We start from the raw sequence: 18,762 nt of genomic DNA on the forward strand, positions 1-18,762 counted from the left end.
CTCGATGTCATACTGGGCAAACTCAGAAAAGGCGTTGTAGTTGGCGCCACCTACTGGAATGAATTAGTTTGCAGACTGTTATTTGCTATCTGGCATAAAAAAAGGAATACAAAAATACAAATAAAACAAGTTAGCTGACATGACATATTTCGTGCAACAGCAATGACATGAATGTTGCAGAAATTATGTAATTTAACACATTTCAAATACAAGATTCATGCTTGGTTTTGACAAATCATAAATTAAATGTATCTGACGCTGCATAATTCAACACACGCACATAATTCTCTCTCTCTCTCTCTCTCTCTCTCTCTCTCTCTCCCCCTCCTTCCCTCAGTCCATCCCATCCCTCTCCCGTGCCCTCCCTCCCTCCTTCTGTCCGTCCCCGTCTCTCTCTCTCCTTCCCCCCCACCTCTCGTCCCCCCACCCCCCCTCTCTCTCCCCCTCCTTCTCTCAGTCCATCCCATCTCTCTCTCGTGCCCTCCCTCCTTCTGTCCGTCCCGTCTCTCTCTCTCTCTCCCTCCTTCCCTCCCTCCTCTCGTCCCCCCCACCCCCTCTCTCGCCACTCTCCCCACCTATTTCCCTCACTCAGTATGTCCCTGTCTCCCCCCCTTCCTTCCTCCTTCCGTCCGTCTGCCCCCGCTCTCTCTCGTTCGCTCTCTCCCTCCCTCCCTCCCTCCCTCCCGTCCCCGTCTCTCTCCTTCAGTCCATCCCTGTCTCTCTCTTTCTTTCCATCCGTGCCCCCCCTCTTTCCAGTCAAATGGATGGTATTAGTAATGCACACGCATCTGGTAAATAGTAGTTTTTATTGTTTAATATTTCTATCGCATACAGTACATAATATCTCAAAAGTATCTATGTTGCTAAAATTTCTGGATCGACTGTCAGTGTTTTAAAGCTCTAATACCAACAACAGTACATTCAACACTGTAGATGGGATTGAGCTTTTGGTTGGTTGGACAAGGTCATTGCAGAAAGTTGACTAGATAAGTGCCCATCAGATGAATGTGGCACACTCCTTTAACTTCTGAAAACCTTGCAGGAGGGAGGGTGCATATTGCCAAAATGTGCATAAAGGGTGGAAGGTTTCCTTTATTTCCCTTTGTGACTGGCCAGTGGCCAAGCTATTGCTGTTCAAAACAAAGTTACAAAGCTTTGTTGATAATAATGCTATAATCTTGAGCACATACAATATTTTCACAATTATATGTGTCAGAGATTACTTTTTTGCAGTTAGGTTTTGACATTTTACTTCTCAATCTGATAACCACCACTCATTATTAAGGATATGTGGTTAGTGATCACATAGTAAGTTGCTATATCATCTTCTATACATTCCTCTTGAACTAACCATGTTTATTCCTATGGTTTTTGAAAGAGATATATTGAACCTCTTCTGAAGTAAGCTATCATTTCAGAAACAAGACAGGCCTGATCATGGTAGGGATGATGGGAGGCTCTTCAACATGGTTTCTTAACCCTGGTCCTGGAGGTTTACTGGAAGATATGTTGAATATGCTGGATTTAATCTGGACCTATGCAACGTGTTGCATCATTTATTCTGTTCATATCTCTCCATCATCATTTGCTTGTAAATATTGTGTGAGAGACATATATTGTAAGAGGTGTGCGGAGGTGTGCTTATCCTCATGAACATATAAAAATATGAATTTTCTTTTAAAAGTGAGTTACAGTTCTTGTGAGTTATTGGTTTGCATTGCAACCAACTAGCGTTGCTCAGCTGAGGCAAAAAACAGTATAAATACTAAGTGCCTCCAGGACAAGAGTTGAGATATTTTGAGGAAAGAACAAACTGTGTTTGTGATAATTGAAAATATTAATTTCAGTAGCCTAGCAGTTTGATATTGAGGTCCCTTTGTGGTACATAGCATGAGGGCTTTGACTTGAGTCACCCTCACTAATTCACAATTTATTAATTGCGCATTGACCATAAATCCATGCCCAAACATCTAAATTGTTCTTATTTTAAGGAGCAACAAAAATGTATATAATATGTCAGTCAGTATTTGAAGTGCATTGATTAAAAAGTAAGTGCAAGTACAGATTTAGATGCATTCATTTTGATAAGAGGACTAAATTGTTTGCAGTGTGGCCCCAAAAATAGTCATTCTACAGGGGCACTCAGCAACATCAACAAAAAAACGCTATAGTTGATGCTGTTTCTAACCTAAAAGATATATGTTTTTTCCTCATATTTCAAGCTGCATATGGTACCTCTGAGTGACAGTATGTGAATGCCTTCTTGTGCTGCCCTCTGTCTGCAGTTCATTCATCTCCATCAAATACTTTTTCCTCAATAAAAAGTATTGCTGTAATGCTTGCTGATTGACAGGTCCCTTGATTTCTCAGCTTGCTTTAAGTAACACGGCATCTGAATCAAGCCAGCGGAAGCACAAAATCTGTGAGAAGAAGCACTATTTTCGTGCCATATCTTTACACCCGGGCCGGTAACCTTGCTGTCCTAAAACTGGCTACCTCTGCATAGAGATGGAGTATAGTTCTGATCACAGCCCCCATCGATAGGCCTAATAGTTTTTACTGAGGAAAGCATATTTTTCTACAGTCCTGTCACCAGAGCAAGGAAAACAACATCTTTTGAGATAATAAAAAACAAACAACAGCATCAGTTTAAAATCCATTGTCCCGGTACCTTGGATTCTGTCATCAGAATTTGGATAACACTTATTGAAAGGCTTTACAATAAATGCAACCTGGCCATATGATGGCAAAAGTCTTCTTTGTAGGTGTTCCACTTGGACTCTAGCTGCTCTCGGAGGAGGTTGGTGGTGCCGTGGAGGACGACCTCCGCCTGGAGACAGACTGTGAGCGCTCAGGGCTGTGTTTGTCGTATGGCTGGAGCTGCACCTCCAGGAAGTCCCTGTGCTGCTGGCTGATGACCTGGCTGATGAGTCCTGGCAGGGCCTGCAGGTTCCCCAGCAGAGTCTCCAGCTTGGTCTCGAGCATGGCGATCCTCTTCTCCATGTCCTCCCCTCTCTCGTTCAGGTCTGAGATCAGGTCATACATGATGTTCTGAGTCTGGAGGAGGAGGAGGAGAGACTCACAGTCAGAGTAAGAGGGTGAGAGGCTCCCAGAGCACGGGGTGCTTTAGGCTAGAGAGGTTGCAGGCAGTTGTAAAATTATTTATTTGTTTTATTTACCTTATTTTGCATATTTTATGAACCTTTATTTACACAGGCAAGTCAATAAATAAGAACAACTTCTTATTTACAATGACGATCTGTCCAGAGGCGAAGACAGCAGCGACGAAGAGAACAAAACAAAGACATCACAAGAATACACATAGACAGACACACATGGCAACAGTGCATTTGAGACAATTGAGGGGCAAATCCTGACTTAGTCAAATTTTCACTTAGTCATGCATTGATGTCAAAAGGCTAAGTGAAAATTTTACTGAAATGGAAGTTAGGAGTTGCCGCTCAGCTGAGAAGAGAGAGAGCATGAAATTGATACTACTAACTAGATACAGCTTGTGATTCATTTGATCATGGGTTGCATCATTCTAAGTATCTAATCATGCTACTGTTTCCCACTACAACACTAAACTGTTCACTGGAGATGTTGATTTTACAGGCTATGAGTTTGCACTCCTGTCAGAACTGAACTCAGTCTACAGCTATTCTCAGACAAAAGGGATACAACACAACTGTCTCGGTGACTGTTGAAAAGAGAACAATCTTAAAGTGCCCTCCAAAACAAAATGATTATTCACTGTGATAAAAAGTGTTAGAAACGCACAGCTGAGTCAATGTAGACAGAGACAGATCAACATAATATAACAAATAGTGTGTCTGGACACGGGTAGCCTAATTAACATTTTACAGAGGTTCATCATCACAACAAACAACCCACTGGGCACACACTGGTTGAATCAACGTTGTGTCCATGTCATCTCAATGAAAATATGTTGAATGAACGTGGAATAGACGTTGAATGGATGTCTGTGCCCAGTGGGAAAACCAGATGCTGAAGATAAGCAAATCAAATATGAATTGATAACTTGCAGAGAAATTCTGCTGTATACACTTACTAACTTCTGCGCCAGGAAGTTGATCTTCTTCCTCTCGAGACATGGCATGTTATCAAACAGTGAGATATCCAGTTCTGTGGGGGCTGGAGAGTGGGAGTGAGGGCTGCTGTGTACCGAGCTAATGTTCACTATGAAAGTAATCACTGCCAGCCTGTGGCCAATGCCATCCATCATTCATCTTGTCCTTTTCTCATTTGGGGCAGGAATAATGGGTTGGGTGGCTTGTTTAGAATCACAGTGATCCACTGAGGACCAAAACAACACTGACAGCTATTCACCACTGACACTCCAACTGAGGCAGATAACGTTTCGCTAGGTTGCATCACCACCACAACAACTCATCACGTCCTATGATGTTTTAAAAGAAAATAATTTTCCACAGATGATCAAGGAATTTAGAATTGATATGCTGAGAGAGATTAAATCTATATCGGAAACCTTGATGTATAGCCCATGAAATGAGGAACCAATTTTATGGTTGCCTATGAATTCATGAAAATAAGGATGGGACCTTGAGGCGACAGCAAAATGCAACATTTAGAGTTATTGCCCTGCCAAAACCAATCTGAGCCTCTCTCTGTGAATTGAAGTGAATTGTGGATAGACACATACAGTAGAAGTCGGAAGTTTACATACACCTTAGCCAAATACATTTAAACTCAGTTTCACAATTCCTGACATTTAATCCTAGTAAAACTTCCCTGTCTTAGGTCAGTTAAGTTCACCACTTTATTTTAAGAATGTGAAATGTCAAAATAATAGCAGAAAGAATGATTCATTTCAGCTATTATTTCTTAACTCACATTCCCAGTGGGTCAGAAGTTTACATAAACTCAATTAGTATTTGGTAGCATTTCCTTTAAATTGTTTAACTTGGGTCAAACGTTTTGGGTTGCCTTCTACACGCTTCCCACAATAAGTTGGGTGAATTTTGGCCCATTCCTCCTGACAGAGCTGGTGTAGCTGAGTCAGGTTTGTAGGCCTCTTTGCTCGCACACGCATTTTCAGTTCTGTCCACACATTTTCTATAGGATTGAGGTCAGGGCTTTGTGATGGCCACTCCAATACCTTGACTTTGTTGTCCTTAAGCCATTTTGCCACAACTTTGGAAGTATGCTTGGGGTCATTGTACATTTGGAAGACCCATTTGCGACCAAGCTTTAACTTCCTGACTGATGTCTTGAGATGTTGCTTCAATATATCCACATAATTTTCCTACCTCATGATGGCATCTATTTTGTGAAGTGCACCAGACCCTCCTGCAGCAAAGCACCTCCACAACACAATGCTGCCACCCCCGTGCTTCACGGTTGGGATGATGTTCTTCGGATTGCAAGCCTCCCCTTTTCCTCCCAAAATAACGATGGTCATTATGGCCAAACAGTTCTATTTTTGTTTCATCAGACCAGAGGACATTTCTCCAAAAAGTATGATCTTTGTCCCCATCTGCAGTTGCAAACTGTAGTCTGGCTTTTTTATGGAGGGTTTTGGAGCAGTGGCTTCTTCCTTGCTGAGCGGCCTTTCAGGTTATGTCGCTATAGGACTCTTTTGACTGTGAATATAGATACTTTTGTACCTGTTTCCTCCAGCATCTTAACAAGGTTCTTCGCTGTTGGTCTGGGATTGATTTGCACTTTTCACACCAAAGTACGCTCATCTCTAGGAGACAGAACACGTCTCCTTCTTGAGCGGTATGACGGCTGCGTGGTCCCATGGTGTTCATACTTGCGTACTATTGTTTGTGCAGATGAATGTGGTACCTTCAGGCATTTGGAAATTGCTCCCAAGGATGAACCAGACTTGTGGAGGTCTACAATTGTTTTTCTGCAATCTTGGCTGATTTCTGTTGATTTTCCCATGATGTCATGCAAAGAGGCACTGAGTTTTAAGGTAGGCCTTGAAATACATCCACAGGTACACCTCCAATTGACTCAAATGATGTCAATTAGCCTATCAGAAGCTTCTAAAGCCATGACATAATTTTCTGGAATTTTCCAAGCTGTTTAAAGGCACAGTCAACTTAGTGTATGTAAACTTCTGACCCACTGGAATTGTGATACAGTGAATTATAAGTGAAATAATCTGTCTGTAAACAATTGTAGGAAAAATGACTTGTGTCATGCACAAAGTAGATGTCCTAACCGACTTGCCAAAACTATAGTTTGTTTAACAAGAAATTTGTGGAGTGGTTGAAAAACGAGTTTTAATGACTTCAACCTAAGTGTATGCAAACTTACAACTTCAACTGTAGATTAACTGAGTCAAGAGTATGCCTCTGTTAATCATAAGCTAATTAAACTGGGAATGCATTAAATCTTTATAATATAACACTAATAAAATATGACCAGAACTCATTGAAGGGTAGACTGGGACTGTAAGTATATTCAATTGAGGCACAAAAATGCTTGTGCAATTGTGGGCTGATTTCACTGACCCAGATTTAGCCGACACTGGGTCCAGGAAGCTGGACGTGTGGGTATACATAGGCCTTTAACCCAATGTATACCCAAAACCCCAAGTAGCTGAAATTATAATGACTACCAACTGACTCCGTAAATCAAAGTGTAGAAAATGTAAATAAAATGTAATAAATAAATATCCTGCATTTTCATTAATGAAATGGTAATTCAGTTTGAGGACAAATGCTGAAAAAAAGTGTTTAGGATACTGTAATTGTAGACCTACCACACTATTAATGTATCTTGTCTTAATATATTTATTTATTTAGGCAAGTCAGTTAAGAACAAACTCTTATTTCAATGACAGCCTACATCAGCAAAACCCATGACGCTGGGCCAATTCTGCACCACCCTACGGGACTCCCAATCAGTTGGCTGTGATACAGCTTGGATTTGAACCAGGGTGTCTGTAGTGGCGCCTCAAGCACTGCGACGTAGTGCCTTTGACCGCTGCGCCACTCGGGAGCCCCAACTGCTTTATGTTGTGCCCGAAATTGATACAACTGTAGGGAAACCACTGCTATGTGAGGGATTTCTCATAGCTTTGCAAAGACTATGCAGCTGCCAAAGTTATTTTAAGTTCCATTATACATCTCCATCTATCTACGGGGAGCTCATGTTCTGTGATGATTAATGCTATGCTGCCCTCTGATGGCGAGAGCCACTTATGACATTGATTAAAGATGGCCGAATGGGCTGTACTCGTTATCTTCCCCAATCTTAACCCTCTCCTAACTCACTGTGAGCCTTCATAGCACTCTGTGATAGGGTGATATTAGCTAACTAATGTATATTGTGGCATGGTGGCCTGAAACCAATTTGACCGTGGTGGACATTTGAATGTCAGTCCTCTCTCTCTCACTTCCTCTGTCATTGTTTCTGGCTGAATCCTCACATCAGACTCACAGCGTGTCTCCCTTTCCAGGTTAGTATACTGTATTTTTTTGTTGCGTCAGGCTAGCTCTCTGCCTAGTCTTTCCCTAAGGTGTGTCAACGTCTGTTATCACAAGATCACCACCAAAGAGAGATTTGCTGAAAGATTGCAATGTGTTCAATACCATCAAAGGGTTGTTTCCCAGACACCGATTAAGAAAACTCCTGGACTAAAAAGCCATTTCAAGACTCTCCTTGACCATGCTTTTTAATCCAGGACTAGGCTTAATCTAAGTCTGGGAAACCAAACCTAAAGGTAAATTAGTTTGACGTACCTATCAGGATGGGTATCCTGATCTCATAAAATAATATGTATTCCTTTATATAATCTTTAAAACAAAGATACTGTAGGTTTTCACCTACAACAAGGGGTGGAAATGGAGGGAACCTGATGAAACCAGGTTCCCTCTGGGAAGTTATTTTGACATGCAAAAATGTGCAGTTTTACATGTAGTTCATTTTCATTATTCATTTTGACATGTACAAATGCACAAGGAATTTACATTGGAGGGTTCCCATAGGGATTCCCCCCCCCCTTTCCACAGTATGTATATCGTTCTATAATCTTTGAAACCAAGATACTGTATGTTTCCACCAACAACATTCCTGCATCTAGCCTGAGAGCCAGTCTGTTTAATGTGCTATCATGCCAACTCCTTGTCACTCATTGTCATGCCAATGAGTTGGCAAGAGCACAAACAGATCTGGGACCAGGCTGTCCTGCACCCAGTTCAAGAAGTAGAAATATAATGCATCTTATTTTCTTTCAATGACATTACACAACTGGTTCTTCTTAACATTCATATGGAAAGTCTGTTTATTTGACACCTGTAGACTTTGTTTGTTTGTATGAAAATGTGTTATTAATTCCCCCAATGCATTGATATCACATGTATCACATGGAATCCTTCAAATCAAAAAGTGGGTTAGATAGAGATCAATCCAAATGCACAACCAAACTTCACAACCAAAATAAACTGGAATATGTGACGTTTGTCAGTCCAGCTTACCTTTGCAAGGTCCACTAGTGAGTTTGCTTGGTCATTCAGCTTGCGTTGCTCCATTTTAACACTTCTCAATCTGAACAGAAGACCATTCAGAACCCAATAAATGTATCTATTCGGTAAAGATGGGTTTAACAGATCTGTGCACACAGAAGGAATACACACAGAGAGCACTCACTCCTAGGACATGCACAGGATGTGTGTAGAGAATGCAGGATTGGTTTCAGACAGTTTGATTGACTGCATGCAAGTGAAGACCACAGAGTGGAGAAGCTGCCAGAGAGGAGAATGTGTCTATTACTGCAGTCAATCTCCAGCCCCTGAACTCTAGAAACAAAGACATATACAAGGGCTCAACTAGGTAGATACAATCTGTTGCAATGGGATTTAGCTGAAATAAACGATTAATGCAGTATATAAACTATCATAAGTCGCGGGACCTGGTTTTCTAACCATAGCAAACATTTATACACATGCTGAAAGCTTCATCCAAACACCTGGAAGACGTTTCTCTGTTTGATTCTCGTGAATGATTTAATCCACCTTCAAGTAAAATCATTTTCATTCTCAAAATAGAAAAACACTTTGCTATTCCAACTAAAGTGCTGTGATAGCCAAACTCTACACAAAAGCAGGTATTAATTCATTGTTCAACATAAATACAGCATTGTAAAATATAATTTAATGATAAAATGAATAAAATGTATCATAAAAAGGATAACAACGATTACAGTAAAGTTGCAGCTTTATGTCGTATACCAGTTATTGATCAAAGAGGACATCCACCTGGTACTGTATCTTATGTAAAATGACCTAGTTACTAACAGTGATATGCTACATTGTTACATAGTGAGAAACTCATCCAGCTGGTATGAGGCCTTTCTGTCTTGGTGATGCAGACCAGTTAAAAACACAAAAATACACTTCTTCAAGAGCCAGAGTGAAATTAGTAACTTGCTTTAATCCATACAGCTGGCTTAAATAATTCAAATCTCCGGTTTAATTAGGCTACTAGAGCAAATGTTTATCACCCACACTCACTGGGGAGTCAAAAACAGCAACTGTACTCAGGATATCAAGAGTCCCCCCCCCCCCCCCTGCAACCACCCGTTTTGCATGCTAAATCAGAATGAGACCAACACACACAGTGAGCTGGAGGCATGACAGTAACATAGCCCTTGTGACCAGCTTTTTCTTTCAGATAAAACCCAATGCTCTCAGACTAATTGTATAAACTGATGAGATGGGCTTTGAGTTAGCGGCTCTAATTAGACTGTGTGAATTTGAGGGTGTACAGCACCATAGAACAAGGAGGAGAACACGAGGGGTCTTCAGGGACCCTCTGCTAATAGGCCCAGATTCATCTAGTCTCATGCAATGGAGCATCATTGTTAGGCATTCCAATACAAAGGCAGAAATGTGTGGAGCTAGATGACAGGTTAGAGCAACAAGGGGCACTACAGGAGCCACTGAAGGACACTACAGGCAAAGGACGATGCCTCAACAGCTAGTGAGGGGTAGCTGTATGGTCCAAAAGAAGCACATTCTAAAACAACTAGCCAATGTTATTGCAAAAATAGCACTTTTATTGTTCAAGTAATCTGGCAAATTGAAAGGAAAAAAGGTACCAGAGTGAAAGACATGAGAGAATCAACATTAAAATGTTTGTGCAGTTGAGATGTAAGACTTGTCAGAATTCTGCATTTCACGGTTGGATGACCAATAGCTGTCAAATGGTGTTGATGAACAAGGCAGGCAGGAAGCTGGGGTCAGAATGTGAAAGCATCCTGCCCACTCATGCTCAATATTCTATGTCCTTCTGTGATTCAGTGTTCCTGTGCGGTCCTGGTCTTTCAATTGGTGCTTAACTGCTTTGCTATTCATCAGGGGGAAAACAGCTATGCTAAGCTTTTCAATGCCCTTTTGAATTCTTTAAGGCAATCTCAGTAGTGCTGCACCATAGATTTTCTCTGGGATGCTCTCTTTGTCATGACCCCTGTTTACCTCGCTGTGAAAAGACTGATCCTAAATGGTCTTCAGTGTAATGGACAGGCCGTTCTGCAGCCCGACTCTGCCCTGCCCCCGGCTGTGTCTGCCTGACTACTGGGATTCATGCTGTGTCAGTTACAGCACAATATCTTTAAAGCAGGACAAGATCCCGGAGGCTTAACCTGACCTTCCCCTCTAAGGTCGTGTCCCTGTCTCACACCTCCACTGAGTTACCAAGCTAACGGACGCATGCTGCTTCCTGTCCCACTTCCTTCTGTACATCAACCTCCCTCCTGCCTCTATCCCTGCCTCCTGGATAGGCGCAGCCTCCAGGGGACTGTCAAACTGCATTATACAGAGGATGGTCTGTGTGCCTGCCAAATAATCTTCTCATCTCCTCCAACATATTGTAAAACATCTGGCTGTGTACATGCATCATGCTAGTTGTAGCTAGACAAATGGGTCACACCAATGTGATAAACTAAGGCCATTACACTAGACTAAGGAGAGTGTGTCTACCTCGGTGCAGCTATGAGCTACATACCAGGTCTCTGTTGATAAATAGATTTTATCTCAATAAAACTAACTGGGTAAATAAAGGTTCAATAAATCTGTGAATTCTACTGGCGCATTCATAATGGCCACTGTCTTTGTTGCTACCAGTCATCCAAGAGAGAAATGGAGGGAATGCAACTGTAGCAGACGTCACAATGGTTTCACAAGGCGAAAGATGACCCCAAGCCCTAGTTAATGTAGCCAAGGCAGATTAATAGGGGGAGTAAACATTGACCTGATTCTATTCTGTAGTTATTACAGCAAGCCTCTCCTCTCCTCAAGCACTAGCGGTCATCCTTCGGTTCATGAAAGCACAGTTTATTGGAGTTTAATCAGTGGCTTGCTTTCTGATTAAATATCAAATTCTCTTCACATTCATGCAACAATGGAAAGAATAACACCCTCCATCACCCATAATTGAAATTCATCAAAGGAAGATATATGGGAACATTAGCATTGATGTTAAATTGGCAGATGTGTAACGCTTTGACAGAAGAAAAGTAGGGCGGAATTGATCGAGAGGTCTTGCTTGTCTAAATATACCATGCTGAGTTTTTGTAGGCTAGTCACTAGTTCATCCTATTAACTTATTTTGGCCAAATCCTCATGTTGTTCAGGTAATGATCTAAAAGACAAATACAAATCTTTTAACGGTGTTGTGTAACTATATAAAATGAAATATAGTGTTCCTGACAAATGTACATTATGTGCCATTGTGTGATCAATCATTACTCGATGGGAAATCAAAATGTGAAGCTATGATATGAATTTCACTTATCAAATGAAGGAGTGTAATTTTTCTCACATCACTGAGTCAAAAAAAGCAAGCTCTCATTTGCATGCACACAACATTTCTGTATCTACATGTGAGGCGAAGACTTACTTTCGAGCTCTATTGCCGACACAAACGGGAAAAAAAGGAAACATAAAATAGACAAATGAATTATTACAACATCAGATAAATGCGTCCAGATGGCAGGATCAGTCTCCAGTTCACGCCTGGGTACTGCAACCTGAATCCCACTGCTGCCATTTTGAATAACAACAACACTAACATCCACTTAATAACATCATCACTATGAGCAGCATCTTTTTTTGTTGTTTTTTTGCCCCTTTTTCTCACCAATTTCGTGGTATCCAATTGGTAGTTACAGTCTTGTCCCATTGCTGCAACTCCTGTACGGACTCGGGAGATGTGAAGATCGAGAGCCGTGCGTCCTCCAAAACACAACCCAGCCAAGACTCACTGTCCGCTTAACCAGCCGCACCAATGTGTCGGAGAAAACACCTTACACCTGGCGACCGTGTCAGCGTGCATTGCGCCCGACCCGCCACAGGAGTTGCTAGTGCACAATGGGACAAGAACATCTCTGCCGGCCAAACCCTCCCCTAACCCGGACTATGCTGGGCCTATTGTGCACCACCCCATCGGTCTCCGGGTCGCGGCCGGCTGCGACAGAGCCTGGACTCAAACCAGGATCTCTAGTGGCACAGCCTTAGACCACTGCGCCTCTCGGGTGGCAGCAGTATCTTTTTACCCCACAGCTATACCTCACCACAGATAACAAAGGAATCATGGGGTTTAAGACTTCAATATTCCTGTCACATTATTCTGATCTGGTAGCTACTCCCCGAGGTCCTGTCCTCATCCTCCCCTACAGACCGGCCCAGTTTATCAGACATGCAGCACTGTCAGACCAGCCTCACTGAGCGAACCAATGACCAGACAGACAGCCGTGGCAGTCTGACACGTTCTCTAGCTAACATTTATCTTGGTTTTCACCAGGAACACTGCAGAGATCATGGAAAAAGAACAAAGTTACCTCCTCCTCCCCTCGGACCTGCCTCCTAAATGCTATTGGTGGAGGATCTTACAGGGTGATTGATATGGCTCAGGCCAGAGGAGGAAGCATAGGGATTATTTATACTTTCCCACCACTATTGGTTCAAGACAGGTCACTGACCCCTCTCCAGCCCTCCACTTGAGCAGCATCGCATTAGAGCAAACCAAGACTGTTCTCAGGACAGGCTTGGTTGTAGCTAGGTATGTTCGCGTTGCATCAGGGACAATTTTAGCTAATCCTAATTATTTTCCTAACCCTAACCTAATTCTCCTAACCTGCCACGTTAATTTTCCTAACCAACACATTAATTATCCGAGCCTGCTAGAAAAGTAGCTTCTGCTAGTCAACACTGGCAGACCTGCCCTGAGAACATTCTTGGTTTCCACTAATGCAATACAGCTCCATTTGAGGGATGAGCATGCTCCCAGGCACACCTTCTCTGTGGCCACTGACTCCTCCCAACACACAGTGTGTATGTACATCCTCCCAGGCAGCCCACACTTGGAGCTGAACCCTGCAGCTGAGGCCACAGGCATCACTTAACACACACCAGGAGGTGCTTTCTGAACCCCAACTCCTCTGCTAAGACCCACTCCCTCTTCATACAGCTTACTGAGCCTGTATAAAAGGGGAGATGGGCATGCCCTTGAACAAAGTGGTGGATGTGGCGTTTTACAACTGAATCTGGTCCTGTGGAGATTCTGCCAAAGCTCTGAGGGTTTCCCATTATTAGCTCATCCTAGAGAAGAGGAGGATGACATGATATGCTGTCATTACCACAAATAGCCTGAATTCAGCTATAAAAGACATAGTACCTCTGCCTGCGAAACTATGACAGAAGCCTATAAAACAGTCGCATTTTGGATGGGGGTTGCAGCAGAAGCAGCCAATACTCTCTACCTGTAATCCCTTTCAAAAATCGAAACTCTTAATGTCATCATGGTGAATGATGCACGAAGAAACGAATCATGAGCAAATTAAAAGCTCCACACAGGAGACCACACAGACCCGTTAACACACAGAAAACGCATCACAACACAGAAAATATATCAAACAAGAGAACATTTTCACTATAACATATGATTACAATCAGACCCTAGTCATCATAGTAATGTAAACCAAATCTGATCTCAAAGAGGATAAATATATCATTGCGTTTGATATGATAGTCAGTTGCCTAGTTAAAAGGGGGGAAATACAGTGTTAGAAGTAGGCTTAGGCTTATAAGACAGCTTCGGTACACCAAGAGGAGAGGACATGAAAATCAATAGGGTTTTAGAGATAGAGAGCACTTGCATTCTCCCTGTAGACTGTCTAAGAAACTACCTGACAGGTAGACTGGCTAATCATAAGGATACACGCTAAAGGAACAACTCAGAGGTTAGATAGGACCAGAGGTCAGCATGATATTTGACTTAGACTTTAGGTACACAACAAAGACACTCACAGTCATCTTGACAAGCAATAGAACAGGCAGTTCCTAACATCATGGTGATTCAGGATGAGATAAAGGGGGAGGGAAGAGGGAGCGAGAGAAAGATCGAGAGGTTTTACTGTCAGCGCTGAGAAGGCAGGGGAGTGAAAATGGTCCTCAAGAGTTTATCATGAATAGTTTAGGTTATGGTAAAAAAGGGTCTGGGCCCTTCCCAGCACATCTGTCATGGTTTACAGTTGCTTTGAAGATACCAGATTAGACAACTAGTAATTAAGTGCAGATAAGTTATCAGCAATTGAGAAAGATCTCCCAGTCATTTTACATTCTCCTGATCTCGTAAGTAAATTGCTTTCAATAAAAAAGATTGAATGACTACTTTGCAATTATAGCCTACCACTTTGCAGTAGCACAGTAACACCAATATAACACCACTACATGATGATATTGAGTTTATCAGTTAGCATCAGAACGATCTTACTACCAAGTCAACTTTAAAGTTAGATCATTGGCCTATGAGGGTTTCTGGAAATGTTTGTGCATGCTCATATAGCATAACTGTTTCTATAATTCATTATTTCTCAAAACAGAAGTAAATCCTTTCGATTTGCATATCATCTGCATAATTTGTGTAACTGCCATTGAGATATCCCACAGTATTGACCTCTGAGCTGTTAAGAGGGCACAACTGACATGCTTTGGAACTAAATACTTCCTGACACCCATCCAACTTATCAATATTACAAAACAATGGAGTGAAATGAGCAAGAAAAAATAAACAAACTGTAAATATTCCACATTGTAAATATAGATTTGGGCTACAGGTGTCAAACAATTCAGCTCTCAGGTTCGTATTCTCATCTTTGATACTGTATGGTATGAGAAAGTGTGAGACTGCAGATACCAAGGTGAAATATGTATTTACCACACTGTCCGGAGCAGAGTTTTAGGCAGGGTACCTACTGATGAATGGCTTGGAGGAATTTCCTCTGGTGCTTCCTGACTCTGGCATGGTCCATCTTCCTCACCAGTTTGGTGTTCTTGTAGATGAGCCACGTCTCCCTGAGTACATTTGCAGCAGTGTTTTTCACCTGACACACAAAGAGTAGGGTTAGAAACACCGTTCATGGTAAATAAAATACTCCTAATGTAATGGAAAGCATACTGTAGCCATGTTCAACCATGCTTGGTCTTCCTGAAATGCTGCACAATAGGGAAACGGGGCAGCTGAGATTATTCTTTACAATTTAAAAATATAAAACGACATGCAAGTAACATATTTACTTACTCTTTTTGTCAGCTGGGTGTCCATCATAAAATTATGAACATGTTTTTCAGCTTTGGTTAACTCCAGTTTCTTTGCAACCACAGCCACTACCAAGGCTGTGCAGCCGGCTCCCTGGGAGGAACAACAGACAGACACCGTTATAGAGGTCGACTTTATTGTGTCCGTTTAAAAAGATGTAATCTACTTTTAGAAGCATAATATTAGGAAATGATGCTTAAAAAACGATTCTCAAATCAAACCACCGGAGATTTAAAAAATATATATTGTCCGTTTATAAAAAAAAAGTCAGATACCCAAGGGCTAGATTTTTTTTTTAAATACCTCATAAGCAGCACTGAAAAAGAGAGCCGCAGTGGCATGAGAATGTAATATAATTTCTGCAATAAACGTCCCTATAGGAGAACCCTTTTGTGTTCCATGTACAGATGTCGGATCTTAACTTAATCACTCTTTTGGCGCAGAGAATTTTCCTGCTGCATCAGGAAATTCAGTTGAGCCTTGCGAGTACCTGAAAATTAGTGCAGGTTTATTAGTGCAGGTTTATTTTTCTCCCGCGACAAAAAGGGTCAAATTAAGATCTGACATCTGTAGAACCCTCCGTGGAAAGGATTCTACATGAAACCCAAAAGGGTTCTTCCTGGAACCAAAAAGGTTCCTTCAAAGGGTTCTCCTATTGGGTCAGCTGAATATTTATTTTAGGTTTTAAATAGCACCTTTTTTTGTAAGAGTGTAGGGCTCACCATAATACCAGTGAGGAGACAGACTCCTTTTCCACAGTAAGTGTTGGGAACCATGTCCCCATATCCAATGGTTAGAAAAGTGATTGAGATCAACCACATGGCTCCTAGGAAGTTGCTGGTTATGTCCATGTTGTCATGGTATCTGGAATGGAAGTTATAGAGTCAGCCTGGAGTCAGCTTGCCAAATACTTACACGTCTTATACATCATACGTACAGTACATCCATGCCTCATTCATGTGCAATATAAATAAAGTATAAACAGATTCTCCTGTCGCCTAACAAGACGTAAACTATGGGCCATAATTGTCTATCCCTTGACATTCCCAAGCAGAAGATCTGCATACAAAAATGGTGGTATGGCTGGGAATGTGAGGAGGGAGCACTATATCTGGATGTAAGCCTCCAGTAGGATGCACAACGAGTTAACGCCTGTTCCCCCTGACCAAACCATGGTGTCTTATTTATGTTTCATGCAGTGCTTTGTGCAGCATAGCGTGACAGCGATAGGGCAGCAGGTCCAGACCTCTCGCAGGCCCTCACGGTCCACGCAGCGATGATCCACAACGAGATGGTAAAGACCAGCAACACGGTGCCAGGGCAGATGGTCATCAGGGTCTTCATGACGAAGCGTGTGTTGAAGTTGATTTTGTTGAGCGCCCCGATACTGCGGGACGAGGCGTCTGTGAAGAGCTTGCTGTGGAGCAGCATGACGCGGGCGATGAGATACAGCCGCAAGAACATGGGGATGGACAGGATGATGTCCACGTCCGCGTCCGTCTTGGACGGGGTGTAGGAGAAGGCCAGGCGTGCTGTCCAGGTGAAGGTGTAGTTCCCTGGGATGGGGTGGATGGCGCACACCAGGATCTCCAGGCAGATGAAGAAGATGCGCTCGTAGGTCATGGCTATCCTCCAGTCATCTGCTGCATTGTCTACCATGAATAACTGAATAACAACATGGATGGAGAGGGAGAGGGAAGCAGATGGAGGTTACTGAACTAGCTCTGGTTAAATGCAGCCTTGCATTTGAATCCTTATGGCATCCTTCTAAATTGATTAAAAAAAAAATTATAACCATTACGAGCACACTCAATCAATGGAAATGAATGAACTCAGGTTTCTGACTGATTGCCGTTCAGTGATTCCAATTATTAACTGTTAGCGTTCGCTACACTCTTCACACTGTTCTGTCACGGAAGTCTATGGGACCTCCTGCATGTGGCTAACATTTCCGACTTCAAAGCATTAAACTGATGAGAACATCTGCCACCTCCCACATTAGCATAGGTCTCTTATCGCCTGGCCACGGAGCAGAAGGTAGGCCACTCCACTGTGGGCTTTGATGTGGACTGATTTCACTACCTTTAATGACTCTCCTCTATCCTATCCTCCTCTATCCACACTCAGCTGTGCTGTACACCTCCTCTCCATCTCCTTTCCTCATTGGCCTCCACTCCTTTCCACTTTTTCTCCTCATAAACACCTTTCATCTCTCTCACTCCAGTCTAAAGCTATCCACCAGTCCCGCAGTTTATTGCTCAATGCTTCCATCCACCCTGAACTGATGCCCTCATTGGCCTCGTCCCCTACCGACAGACCAAATACACCCCTCAGTGTAATTCAATCAAAGTGCTCTATCTGACTGTGTTTATGATCTACAGATAAACTACTACCCTCTGTCTCTAGAGATGGCTTCCTCCCTTGCACCCGGCATACTCCTCTGCAGATGGATTGCAGACTAAATGAAATCGAGCAACGTTAGCTTCCTCTCTACAGTTGTCAAATCATTCCCCTCTCTGACACGCAATACCGATAGTCCACCTCAGCCGCTCCCTCCTGCACTCAATCACCTCAAGGTCTATGGGTTGTATATGGGCTGCCACAACTGGTGGGAGATACTTCACAAAATGTTGCCGTCATCAAATTTCAGAGCAATATTCACCGTGACCTCAGCCATTCAATATAAAGGGAAATTTAACACATTTTAACCGAAGCAATCCAATGATGCTTAAATTATTGGCGCTGCATCTAGAGATATCTGTCCCTCCAGTGTGTGGGGAACATGATTATGCAAATCTGTTTTTGGTCTTTTGTCTGACTTTTTCAAACAACAGTTCTGTTTGAGTTTTTGTAATTGGTCCTGTAAAGTATGTGCTTCCCATGGCTCCTACTGTCTACCCCACTGTCTAAACCTCTGAATAAGAATGAAAGAAAATGAAATATTCAAGATCAATTAATCTCAAACAAAATGAGAAGTCTGAAATCTATCACATATCAGCCAAATATGTTAGCAGATCAGTCAAAACACCAGAACGTTTAATAATTCAGATTTCTCTATGAGCACAAAAACTTGGGAGATAAATAAGTCAGACATTATGACTTGACATCCTGCCAACTCACCCCCATTTAGTACAACTCTAGGATCCTCATTAGAGAAAAAAATGCTGT

General features: G+C 42.3%; 1 protein-coding gene across 2 annotated transcripts in view; it reads right to left on the minus strand.

Annotated features, from left to right (window-relative positions):
* Window positions 1-794: 794 nt before the first annotated feature.
* Window positions 795-18,762, minus strand: part of LOC135517890 (small conductance calcium-activated potassium channel protein 2-like) — a 32,370-nt gene continuing 14,402 nt past the window's right edge. The window contains exons 3-9 of one of the 2 annotated variants that reach the window (XM_064942569.1): window positions 16,841-17,259; window positions 16,317-16,458; window positions 15,577-15,687; window positions 15,252-15,379; window positions 11,896-11,904; window positions 8,475-8,580; window positions 795-3,057 (exon numbers count right to left, since the gene is read on the minus strand). In XM_064942569.1, coding sequence (XP_064798641.1) covers window positions 2,782-3,057; window positions 8,475-8,580; window positions 11,896-11,904; window positions 15,252-15,379; window positions 15,577-15,687; window positions 16,317-16,458; window positions 16,841-17,259 — 1,191 coding nt within the window. In that variant the 3' untranslated portion in view covers window positions 795-2,781. The remainder of the gene's footprint in view (window positions 3,058-8,474; window positions 8,581-11,895; window positions 11,905-15,251; window positions 15,380-15,576; window positions 15,688-16,316; window positions 16,459-16,840; window positions 17,260-18,762) is intronic. The other variant, XM_064942568.1, reaches the window with a different exon arrangement.

The sequence above is a fragment of the Oncorhynchus masou genome, chromosome 28 (assembly GCF_036934945.1).
Source record: "Oncorhynchus masou masou isolate Uvic2021 chromosome 28, UVic_Omas_1.1, whole genome shotgun sequence".
In the NCBI taxonomy this organism is placed as follows: domain Eukaryota; kingdom Metazoa; phylum Chordata; class Actinopteri; order Salmoniformes; family Salmonidae; genus Oncorhynchus; species Oncorhynchus masou.